This window comes from Salmo salar, chromosome ssa27, assembly GCF_905237065.1.
Source record: "Salmo salar chromosome ssa27, Ssal_v3.1, whole genome shotgun sequence".
NCBI lineage: Eukaryota > Metazoa > Chordata > Actinopteri > Salmoniformes > Salmonidae > Salmo > Salmo salar.
This window is the reverse complement of record NC_059468.1, coordinates 44,760,705-44,773,573: the sequence shown is the minus strand read 5'-3', so window position 1 is coordinate 44,773,573 and position 12,869 is coordinate 44,760,705. Positions and strand designations below refer to the sequence as shown.

The window sequence follows — 12,869 nt, the reverse complement described above, 5'->3', positions numbered from 1 at the left end:
CTGGACCAGTGGTTCGAAATCTCTAACATGGGACAGCAGTGTTGGATCTGTGTGTGTGTGTGTGTGTGTGTGTGTGTGTGTGTGTGTGTGTGTGTGTGTGTGTGTGTGTGTGTGTGTGTGTGTGTGTGTGTGTGTGTGTGTGTGTGTGTGTGTGTGTGTGTGTGTGTGCGCACGTATGAGATGTGTGTGATAGCTAGAAGCTGGTCCACAGTCTGATGGTAATAGAAGCTGGTCAACAGTCTGAAGCTGGAATGTGTCACTATACAGGGTGAGGGAATGTGTCACTATGTACAGGGTGAGGGAATGTGTCACTATACAGGGTGAGGGAATGTGTCACTAGGTACAGGGTGAGGGAATGTCTCACTATACAGGGTGAGGGAATGTGTCACTATACAGGGGGAGGGAATGTGTCACTATGTACAGGGTGAGGGAATGTGTCACTATACAGGGTGAGGGAATGTGTCACTATGTACAGGGTGAGGGAATGTGTATCTGTGTACAGGGTGAGGGAATGTGTATCTGTGTACAGGGTGAGGGAATGTGTATCTGTGTACAGGGTGAGGGAATGTGTATCTGTGTACAGGGTGAGGGAATGTGTCACTATGTAGAGGGTGAGGGAATGTGTCACTATGTAAAGGGTGAGGGAATGTGTATCTGTGTACAGGGTGAGGGAATGTGTCACTATGTAGAGGGTGAGGGAATGTGTCACTATGTACAGGGTGAGGGAATGTATCACTATACAGGGTGAGGGAATGTGTCACTATGTACAGGGTGAGGGAATGTGTATCTGTGTACAGGGTGAGGGAATGTGTATCTGTGTACAGGGTGAGGGAATGTGTCACTATGTAGAGGGTGAGGGAATGTGTCACTATGTACAGGGTGAGGGAATGTATCACTATACAGGGTGAGGGAATGTGTCACTATACAGGGTGAGGGAATGTGTCACTATACAGGGTGAGGGAATGTGTCACTATGTACAAGGTGAGGGAATGTGTCACTATACAGGGTGAGGGAATGTGTCACTATACAGGGTGAGGGAATGTGTCACTATACAGGGTGAGGGAATGTGTCACTATACAGGGTGAGGGAATGTGTCACTATACAGGGTGAGGGAATGTGTCACTATACAGGGTGAGGGAATGTGTCACTATACAGGGTGAGGGAATGTGTCACTATACAGGGTGAGGGAATGTGTCACTATACAGGGTGAGGGAATGTGTCACTATACAGGGTGAGGGAATGTGTCACTATACAGGGTGAGGGAATGTGTCACTATACAGGGTGAGGGAATGTGTCACTATACAGGGTGAGGGAATGTGTCACTATACAGGGTGAGGGAATGTGTCACTATACAGGGTGAGGGAATGTGTCACTATACAGGGTGAGGGAATGTGTCACTATACAGGGTGAGGGAATGTGTCACTATACAGGGTGAGGGAATGTGTCACTATACAGGGTGAGGGAATGTGTCACTATACAGGGTGAGGGAAAGTATCAGACAGTGTGTGAATGTGGCCATGTTCTGCCTTTTATCTTCCACTCTCTGTCTGGCCTCGGTAAGACAGCAGTGAATTAGCAAAGGGCAAAAACGAAACAATTTAGGGTTCTGCCTCTATCAGACAGACTATCCCGACAAATCTGTCTGTCTGTCTGTCTGTCTGTCTGTCTGTCTGTCTGTCTGTCTGTCTGTCTGTCTGTCTGTCTGTCTGTCTGTCTGTCTGTCTGTCTGTCTGTCTGTCTCTCGCTCTTAAACATCTGTTTTGGTTTCGGCTTGTTGCAACAGTAAGCCAGGCTCATTTTAAAACTAGAGGCTTTTGTCTTCCTAAAAATACCAGCTAATTCAAACCCTGGGCTTTGGAATGTCTGCATAGATCTTTACAGGGTTATACACACACACACACACACACACACACACACACACACACACACACACACACACACACACACATACACACATACACACATACACATACACACACACACACACACACACACACACACACACACACACACCAAGCTCTGAAGGGCAATCTGTTCCAGTTAGATATCTCAGTCAGACTGAGTACACCACCACTTTTTAAAGTTATGAAAAACCTTACACAGCTTTAGCCCACGGCATGGAAACTAGTGCTGCATTTAAAGTAGGGCCTAGCATTAAACAAAATACTTTGTTTTAACATTTATTTTATTTTTCACTTCCGTTCTTCCTTACCTTTTTTTTTCCTTCTCGTTTTTCATTTCAGTATTTTAATGACTGGTGGGTGGTGGATTCCCATAATGCAATATTTTGAGGAGGAGGTTGATGGGAAGCTGCGGAGGGGTAACCAGTCAGAGAAATCTAATTTACAGGATGGAGATTGTGTGTGAGAGCACGCACATGTGTGTGCGTTTGTTTGTGTGTTTCTGTATCCTGTAAAGAGAGTGTTTATTCACTGTGAATGTCATTGAATTCACAGTCTTAATTTACAGTAGAGTACTTTATCAGATACTATATACTGTAGTCTAGTCTCTACAGTAGAGTACTTTATCAGATCATATATACTGTAATCTAGTCTCCAAAGTAGAGTACTTTATCAGATCCTATATACTGTAGTCTAGTCTCTACAGTAGAGTACTTTATCAGATCCTATATACTGTAGTCTAGTCTCTACAGTAGAGTACTTTATCAGATCATATATACTGTAATCTAGTCTCTACAGTAGAGTACTTTATCAGATCCTATATACTGTAGTCTAGTCTCTACAGTAGAGTACTTTATCAGATCATATATACTGTAATCTAGTCTCCAAAGTAGAGTACTTTATCAGATCATATATACTGTAGTCTCTATAGTAGAGTACTTTATCAGATCCTATATACTGTAGTCTAGTCTCTACAGTAGAGTACTTTATCAGATCCTATATACTGTAGTCTAGTCTCTACAGTAGAGTACTTTATCAGATCCTATATACTGTAGTCTAGTCTCTACAGTAGAGTACTTTATCAGATCCTATATACTGTAGTCTAGTCTCCACAGTAGAGTATTTTATCAGATCCTATATACTGTAGTCTCTATAGTAGAGTACTTTATCAGATACTATATACTGTAGTCTCTATAGTAGAGTACTTTATCAGATACTATATACTGTAGTCTCTACAGTAGAGTACTTTATCAGATACATATACAGTAGTCTAGTCTCCAAAGTAGAGTACTTTATCAGATACTATATACTGTAGTCTCTACAGTAGAGTACTTTATCAGATACTATATACTGTAGTCTCTACAGTAGAGTACTTTATCAGATACTATATACTGTAGTCTCTATAGTAGAGTACTTTATCAGATACTATATACTGTAGTCTCTACAGTAGAGTACTTTATCAGATACTATATACTGTAGTCTAGTCTCCAAAGTAGAGTACTTTATCAGATACTATATATTGTAGTCTAGGCTCCAAAGTTGAGTACTTTATCAGATACTATATACTGTAGTCTCTATAGTAGAGTACTTTATCAGATACTATATACTGTAGTCTCTACAGTAGTGTACTTTATGAGATACTATATACTGTAGTCTCTACAGTAGAGTACTTTATCAGATACTATATACTGTAGTTTCTACAGTAGAGTACTTTATCATATCCTATATACTGTAGTCTAGTCTCTACAGTAGAGTACTTTATCAGATACTATATACTGTAGTCTAGTCTCTACAGTAGAGTACTTTATCAGATCCTATATACTGTAGTCTAGTCTCTACAGTAGAGTACTTTATCAGATCCTATATACTGTAGTCTAGTCTCTACAGTAGAGTACTTTATCAGATACTATATACTGTAGTCTCTACAGTAGAGTACTTTATCAGATACTATACACTGTAGTCTCTAAAGTAGAGTACTTTATCAGATCCTATATACTGTAGTCTCTACAGTAGAGTACTTTATCAGATCCTATATACTGTAGTCTCTACAGTAGAGTACTTTATCAGATACTATATACTGTAGTCTCTAAAGTAGAGTACTTTATCAGATCCTATATACTGTAGTCTCTACAGTAGAGTACTTTATCAGATACTATATACTGTAGTCTCTACCGTAGAGTACTTTATCAGATACTATATTCTGTAGTCTCTATAGTAGAGTACTTTATCAGATACTATATACTGTAGTCTCTACCGTAGAGTACTTTATCAGATACTATATACTGTAGTCTCTACAGTAGAGTACTTTATCAGATCCTATATACTGTAGTCTAGTCTCTACAGTAGAGTACTTTATCAGATACTATATACTGTAGTCTAGTCTCTACAGTAGAGTACTTTATCAGATACTATATACTGTAGTCTAGTCTCTACAGTAGAGTACTTTATCAGATCCTATATACTGTAGTCTAGTCTCTACAGTAGAGTATTTTATCAGATACTATATACTGTAGTCTAGTCTCTACAGTAGAGTACTTTATCAGATCCTATATACTGTAATCTAGTCTCTACAGTAGAGTATTTTATCAGATCCTATATACTGTAGTCTAGTCTCGTGACGGAAGGAGATCATGTTTTTCAAATGAGTTTATGTATTTAAAAAAAAAATGTTGCAGTTAAACCCTATTGTGAATATTCAGTTAAGCCCTGCTGTGAATGATTCAGTTAAGCCCTGCTGTGAATGATTCAGTTAAGCCCTGCTGTGAATGATTCAGTTAAGCCCTGCTGTGAATGATTCAGTTATTAAGCCCTCCTATGAATGATTCAGTTAAACCCTGCTGTGAATGATTCAGTTATTAAGCCCTGCTGTGAATGATTCAGTTAAGCCCTGCTGTGATTGATTCAGTTATTAAGCCCTCCTATGAATGATTCAGTTAAACCCTGCTGTGAATGATTCAGTTAAGCCCTGCTGTGAATGATTCAGTTAAGCCCTGCTGTGAATGATTCAGTTATTAAGCCCTCCTATGAATGATTCAGTTAAGCCCTGCTGTGAATGATTCAGTTATTAAGCCCTGCTGTGAATGATTCAGTTAAGCCCTGCTGTGATTGATTCAGTTATTAAGCCCTGCTGTGAATGATTCAGTTAAGCCCTGCTGTGAATGATTCAGTTAAGCCCTGCTGTGAATGATTCAGTTATTAAGCCCTGCTGTGAATGATTCAGTTAAGCCCTGCTGTGAATGATTCAGTTAAGCCCTGCTGTGAATGATTCAGTTATTAAGCCCTCCTATGAATGATTCAGTTAAACCCTGCTGTGAATGATTCAGTTATTAAGCCCTGCTGTGAATGATTCAGTTAAGCCCTGCTGTGATTGATTCAGTTATTAAACCCTGCTGTGAATGATTCAGTTATTAAGCCCTCCTATGAATGATTCAGTTAAGCCCTGCTGTGAATGATTCAGTTATTAAGCCCTGCTGTGAATGATTCAGTTAAGCCCTGCTGTGAATGATTCAGTTATTAAGCCCTGCTGTGAATGATTCAGTTAAAACCTGCTGTGAATGAATCAGTTAATCCCTGCTGTGAATGATTCAGTTATTAAGCCCTCCTATGAATGATTCAGTTATTAAGCCCTGCTGTGAATGATTCAGTTAAACCCTGCTGTGAATGATTCAGTTTGGTAAGATGCATGTTAAGGGTTGCTAGAGGTATAACAGTTTCCGTTTTCAGTGTCTTATACTTTGGAGAAGGTTTGGAAAAATACACTGATTAAAGGATCTCTTCATTGTATGGATAATCAGACTTTTTAGTTGGGATAACAATGCTTCCCTTTCAAACTGTACATTGATTAACATGCACTGTGTGACTGTCTCCTCTCCTCTCCTCCCCTCCCCTCTCCTCTCCTCTCCTCTCCTCTCCTCTCCTCTCCTCTCCTCTCCTCTCCTCTCCTCTCCTCTCCTCTCCTCTCCTCTCCTCTCCCCTCTCCTCTCCTCTCCCCTCTCCTCTCCTCTCCCCTCCCGTCTCCTCTCCTCTCCTCTCCTCTCCTCTCCCTCTCCTCTCCTCTCCTCTCCTCTCCTCTCCTCTCCTCTCCTCTCCTCTCCTCTCCCCTCCTCTCCCCTCCTCTCCCTCTCCTCTCCTCTCCTCTCCTCTCCTCTCCTCTCCTCTCCTCTCCTCTCCTCTCCTCTCCTCTCCTCTCCTCTCCTCTCCTCTCCTCTCTGCAGGTTCACTGGTCCTAACCTACCGTCTCCCGTCCTCAGCAGTAAGAACTGGCTAAGACTACACTTTACCTCTGATGGAAACCACAAGCTGAGGGGCTTCAGTGCCCAGTACCAAGGTATGACACACACATCATACACACACAAACACCCAAATCTCATCAGTCTGAGGGTCGTAGTTCAGGGTTGAAAACAGATGAACAGGCATTAGACTGTCCAAGTGCAAAATACAAACCCCAATCTCATCTAATCTCAGAGAGAGACAGAGAGACAGAGAGACAGAGAGAGAGAGAGAGAGAGAGACAGAGAGAGAGGGAGAGACAGAGAGAGAGAGAGGGAGAGACAGAGAGAGAGGAAAAGAGAGAGAGAAATGGAGGGAGGGAGGGAGGCAAAGGAGAGGAATATGTGATTGCAGGTCATGTGTTAGATAAATATATAATAAATAAATAATCCATTATTGAAATTAGAGAGATGAGGCGGAGGAGGACTGAGATTTTAATTAGATTAACCAATGGCCTCCTCCCTTCACCCCCCCCCCCCCCCCCCCCCACACACACACCTTTAATCCCATCACACCGTCCTCTACAGGCACAGGGCATTTCATATGACAAGTGACTTTCTAAAAGAAACATTTTATACTGTCCTCTCGTATTCTCTCTTCACTCTTACATTTGTCACATTTGTCTGTTTCTCTCTCTGTTTCCTCTCCTCCTCCCTCTGTTTCTCTCCTCCTCCCTCTTTCCTCTCCTCCTCCCTCTGTTCCCTCTCCTCCTCCCTCTGTTTCCTCTCCTCCTCCCTCTGTTTCTCTCCTCCTCCCTCTGTTTCTCTCCTCCTCCCTCTGTTTCCTCTCCTCCTCCCTCTGTTTCTCTCCTCCTCCCTCTGTTTCTCTCCTCCTCCCTCTGTTTCCTCTCCTCCTTCCTCTGTTTCTCTCCTTCCTCTGTTCCTCTCCTCCTTCCTCTGTTTCCTCTCCTCCTTCCTCTGTTTCCTCTCCTCCTCCCTCTGTTCCTCTCCTCCTCCCTCTGTTTCTCTCCTCCTCCCTCTGTTTCCTCCCTCCTCCCTCTGTTTCTCTCCTCCTCCCTCTGTTCCTCTCCTCCTCCCTCTGTTTCTCTCCTCCTCCCTCTGTTCCTCTCCTCCTCCCTCTGTTTCTCTCCTCCTCCCTCTGTTCCCTCTCCTCCTCCCTCTGTTTCTCTCCTCCTCCCTCTGTTTCTCTCCTCCTCCCTCTGTTCCTCTCCTCCTCCCTCTGTTTCTCTCCTCCTCCCTCTGTTTCCTCTCCTCCTCCCTCTGTTTCTCTCCTCCTCCCTCTGTTTCTCTCCTCCTCCCTCTGTTTCTCTCCTCCTCCTCCCTCTGTTTCCTCTCCTCCTCCCTCTGTTTCTCTCCTCCTCCCTCTGTTTCTCTCCTCCTCCCTCTGTTTCTCTCCTCCTTCCTCTGTTCCTCTCCTCCTCCCTCTGTTTCCTCTCTTCCTCCCTCTGTTCCTCTCCTCCTCCCTCTGTTTCTCTCCTCCTCCCTCTGTTTCTCTCCTCCTCCCTCTGTTTCTCTCCTCCTCCCTCTGTTTCCTCTCTTCCTCCCTCTGTTTCTCTCCTCCTCCCTCTGTTCCTCTCCTCCTTCCTCTGTTTCCTCTCCTCCTCCCTCTGTTTCCTCTCTTCCTCCCTCTGTTTCCTCTCTTCCTCCCTCTGTTTCTCTCCTCCTCCCTCTGTTTCTCTCCTCCTCCCTCTGTTTCTCTCCTCCTCCCTCTTTCCTCTCCTCCTCCCTCTGTTTCCTCTCTTCCTCCCTCTGTTTCTCTCCTCCTCCCTCTGTTTCTCTCCTCCTCCCTCTGTTTCTCTCCTCCTCCCTCTGTTTCTCTCCTCCTCCCTCTGTTTCCTCTCCTCCTCCCTCTGTTTCTCTCCTCCTCCCTCTGTTCCTCTCCTCCTCCCTCTGTTTCTCTCCTCCTTCCTCTGTTTCCTCTCCTCCTCCCTCTGTTTCTCTCCTCCTCCCTCTGTTTCCTGTCTTCCTCCCTCTGTTTCCTGTCTTCCTCTCTCTCTCTCTTCCTCCCTCTCTCTTTCTCTCTCTCTTCCTCTCTTCCTCTCTCTCGTTCATCCACTGTCCTCCTATATGCCTATATTCTCTAAATAACACTAACAATGCACAATTAAGATTGAAGTGTAGTTTGGCAACTGTCCCCCAGCCCAAAGTTACTCAAACATTACGCTAAACAGCCCCCTCACTGCGCTTTGTGGAGTTAAACAGGCCCCTCACTGGGCTTTGTGGAGTTAAACAGGCCCCTCACTGCGCTTTGTGGAGTTAAACAGGCCCCTCACTGGGCTTTGTGGAGTTAAACAGGCCCCTCACTGGGCTTTGTGGAGTTAAACAGGCCCCTCACTGCGCTTTGTGGAGTTAAACAGGCCCCTCACTGGGCTTTGTGGAGTTAAACAGGCCCCTCACTGGGCTTTGTGGAGTTAAACAGGCCCCTCACTGGGCTTTGTGGAGTTAAACAGGCCCCTCACTGCGCTTTGTGGAGTTAAACAGGCCCCTCACTGGGCTTTGTGGAGTTAAACAGGCCCCTCACTGGGCTTTGTGGAGTTAAACAGCCCCCTCACTGGGCTTTGTGGAGTTAAACAGGCCCCTCACTGGGCTTTGTGGAGTTAAACAGGCCCCTCACTGGGCTTTGTGGAGTTAAACAGGCCCCTCACTGGGCTTTGTGGAGTTAAACAGGCCCCTCACTGGGCTTTGTGGAGTTAAACAACCCCCTCACTGGGCTTTGTGGAGTTAAACAGCCCCCTCACTGGGCTTTGTGGAGTTAAACAGGCCCCTCACTGGGCTTTGTGGAGTTAAACAGCCCCCTCACTGGGCTTTGTGGAGTTAAACAGGCCCCTCACTGCGCTTAGGCCCACGTCATAGTTTCCATCACTACATTGTAGCATGTGTAACGGTGTTGCTTCCGTCCCTCTCCTCGCCCTTTGTACCTGGGCTCGAACCAGGGACCCTCTGCACACATCAACAACTGCCTCCCACGAAGCATCGTTACCTCTCGCGCCACAAAAGCCGCGGCCCTTGCAGAGCAAAGGGGAAAAACTACTTCAAGGTCTCAGAGCGAGTGACGTCACCTATTGAAACGCTATTAGCGCGGCACCACCGCTAACTAGCTACCCGGTTAACTAGCTACCCGGATAACTAGCTACCCGGTTAACTAGCTACCCGGATAACTAGCTACCCGGTTAACTAGCTACCCGGATAACTAGCTACCCGGTTAACTAGCTACCCGGTTAACTAGCTACCCGGTTAACTAGCTACCCGGTTAACTAGCTACCCGGTTAACTAGCTAGCCGGTTAACTAGCTAGCCGGTTAACTAGCTACCCGGTTAACTAGCTACCCGGTTAACTAGCTACCCGGTTAACTAGCGACCCGGTTAACTAGGTACCCGGTTAACTAGCTACCCGGTTAACTAGCGACCCGGTTAACTAGCTACCCGGTTAACTAGCGACCCGGTTAACTAGGTAGCCGGTTAACAGCGGGTACATATGAAGAAAGACTCTTTGTTGTAGTAGTTGTTCCTAAAGACAGAGAGAGATTATTTCCACGCGAGATTCAGACATTTGTTTTATTTAAAACAGTTTGAGTAGAAATACACACTTTTGCCAAAATTTAACAAGAAGGTGTTGTCGAAAGGATTAAGTAATCAAGTATAATTAAACATGCATCTGAAAAACCCTACAATTCTGAATTTGAAATGTATTTAATTAATAAGACTGAACACATATATGTAATGTCATTGTACCCCAGGAAGAGTATCTGGTATGTTAGCAGCAGCTAGTGGGGGGTTCATTATGAAAATGTTAAATACTAACGTTGTCTCATTGGATCTAATTAGGATATCAACAGTTCATTGAGCCCACTCTGCATTTACCCTAATGGACCACCCATAAACAGTCTAAAAGTAGATATCGTTTATTTTATTGTTTTCCATTACATATCAGTTTTGTGTGGAAACATACACTGCCTGCAGAATCCATGCAGGAAATCAAGACATGTCAGGAGTAAATTGGAGGTTGCGTGCCAAGGGGACTAACTCTATAAAGTTACAGATGACTCAGATAAAAGAGTGGTTTAAAGTGGTATGAAAAAATAACACATCACACTCCTCTTCCTATTGTGTTCCTAATAGGATCTTATTCTCCTTCCTATTGTGTTCCTAATAGGATCTTATTCTCCTTCCTATTGTGTTCCTAATAGGATCTTATTCCCCTTCCTATTGTGTTCCTAATAGGATCTTATTCTCCTTCCTATTGTGTTCCTAATAGGATCTTATTCCCCTTCCTATTGTGTTCCTAATAGGATCTTATTCCCCTTCCTATTGTGTTCCTAATAGGATCTTATTCCCCTTCCTATTGTGTTCCTAATAGGATCTTATTCCCCTTCCTATTGTGTTCCTAATAGGATCTTATTCCCCTTCCTATTGTGTTCCTAATAGGATCTTATTCCCCTTCCTATTGTGTTCCTAATAGGATCTTATTCCCCTTCCTATTGTGTTCCTAATAGGATCTTATTCCCCTTCCTATTGTGTTGCTAATAGGATCTTATTCCCCTTCCTATTGTGTTCCTAATAGGATCTTATTCCTCTTCCTATTGTGTTCCTAATAGGATCTTATTCCCCTTCCTATTGTGTTCCTAATAGGATCTTATTCCCCCTTCCTATTGTGTTCCTAATAGGATCTTATTCCCCTTCCTATTGTGTTCCTAATAGGATCTTATTCCCCTTCCTATTGTGTTCCTAATAGGATCTTATTCCCCTTCCTATTGTGTTCCTAATAGGATCTTACTCCCCTTCCTATTGTGTTCCTAATAGGATCTTATTCCCCTTCCTATTGTGTTCCTAATAGGATCTTATTCCCCTTCCTATTGTGTTGCTAATAGGATCTAACTTCCCAGCGCTGACTACATTATCCTCTGATCTGTACAGGACTGATTAAACAGGTTAAACCTGACTGTACATTATCCTCTGGTCTCTACAGTACTGACTGTACATTATCCTCTGATCTCTACAGTGAAGAAGATGACAGAACTGAAGTCCAGAGGAGTGAAGATGATGCCCAGTAAAGACAATCACCACAAGATATCAGTCTGTAAGTGTTGCTTATTGTTATACGCTCGTTGAAGTTCACCGTTCAACTTATCTTCTGCAACAGGTTCTCTGCAAAGTTACACAGCTGGTTCCTCTCTCCTCCCCAGTTGTGGAAATGGACAGGGGGGGGGTTAAACGATACAGGGATAAAGGAGTGTAGAAACAGAGGGAGGGATAGAGGGGTAAAGGAGTGTAGAAACAGAGGGAGGGATAGAGGGGTAAAGGGGTGTAGAAACAGAGGGAGGGATAGAGGGGGTAAAGGAGTGTAGAAACAGAGGGAGGGATAGAGGGGGTAAAGGAGTGTAGAAACAGAGGGAGGGATAGAGGGGGTAAAGGAGTGTAGAAACAGAGGGAGGGATAGAGGGGGTAAAGGAGTGTAGAAACAGAGGGAGGGATAGAGGGGTAAAGGAGTGTAGAAACAGAGGGAGGGATAGAGGGGTAAAGGAGTGTAGAAACAGAGGGAGGGATAGAGGGGGGTAAAGGAGTGTAGAAACAGAGGGAGGGATAGAGGGAGGGTAAAGGAGTGTAGAAACAGAGGGAGGGATAGAGGGGTAAAGGAGTGTAGAAACAGAGAGAGGGATAGAGGGGGTAAAGGAGTGTAGAAACAGAGGGAGGGATAGAGGGGGTAAAGGAGTGTAGAAACAGAGGGAGGGATAGAGGGGGTAAAGGAGTGTAGAAACAGAGGGAGGGATAGAGGGGTAAAGGAGTGTAGAAACAGAGGGAGGGATAGAGGGGGTAAAGGAGTGTAGAAACAGAGGGAGGGATAGAGGGGTAAAGGAGTGTAGAAACAGAGGGAGGGATAGAGGGGGTAAAGGAGTGTAGAAACAGAGGGAGGGATAGAGGGGGTAAAGGAGTGTAGAAACAGAGGGAGGGATACAGGGAGGGTAAAGGAGTGTAGAAACAGAGGGAGGGATAGAGGGGTAAAGGAGTGTAGAAACAGAGGGAGGGATAGAGGGGTAAAGGAGTGTAGAAACAGAGGGAGGGATAGAGGGGGGTAAAGGAGTGTAGAAACAGAGGGAGGGATAGAGGGGTAAAGGAGTGTAGAAACAGAGGGAGGGATAGAGGGGTAAAGGAGTGTAGAAACAGAGGGAGGGATAGAGGGGGTAAAGGAGTGTAGAAACAGAGGGAGGGATAGAGGGAGGGTAAAGGAGTGTAGAAACAGAGGGAGGGATAGAGGGAGGGTAAAGGAGTGTAGAAACAGAGGGAGGGATAGAGGGGTAAAGGAGTGTAGAAACAGAGGGAGGGATAGAGGGGGTAAAGGAGTGTAGAAACAGAGGGAGGGATACAGGAATAAAGGAGTGTAGAAACAGAGGGAGGGATAGAGGGGGTAAAGGAGTGTAGAAACAGAGGGAGGGATAGAGGGATAAAGGAGTGTAGAAACAGAGGGAGGGATAGAGGGGTAAAGGAGTGTAGAAACAGAGAGAGGGATAGAGGGGTAAAGGAGTGTAGAAACAGAGGGAGGGATAGAGGGGTAAAGGAGTGTAGAAACAGAGAGAGGAGATAGAGTTAAAGATGCAGGTGTTAATGTGCATCCCATATAGCACCTTATTCCCTATGCAGTGCACTACTTTAGACAAGAACTCTGTGGGTCCTGGTCAAATGTAGTACACTAAGTAGTGAATAGGGTTCCATTCCATTCTCACTGTGTAGAGAATAGGGTTCCA

General features: G+C 44.6%; 1 protein-coding gene across 1 annotated transcript in view; it reads left to right on the top strand.

Moving 5' to 3' along the window:
* LOC106589158 (CUB and sushi domain-containing protein 2) overlaps nucleotides 1–12,869 on the top strand; it is an 881,306-nt gene that overhangs the window by 424,655 nt on the left and 443,782 nt on the right. The window contains exons 8-9 of the mRNA XM_045709574.1: nucleotides 6,116–6,228; nucleotides 11,129–11,206. Coding sequence (XP_045565530.1) covers nucleotides 6,116–6,228; nucleotides 11,129–11,206 — 191 coding nt within the window. The remainder of the gene's footprint in view (nucleotides 1–6,115; nucleotides 6,229–11,128; nucleotides 11,207–12,869) is intronic.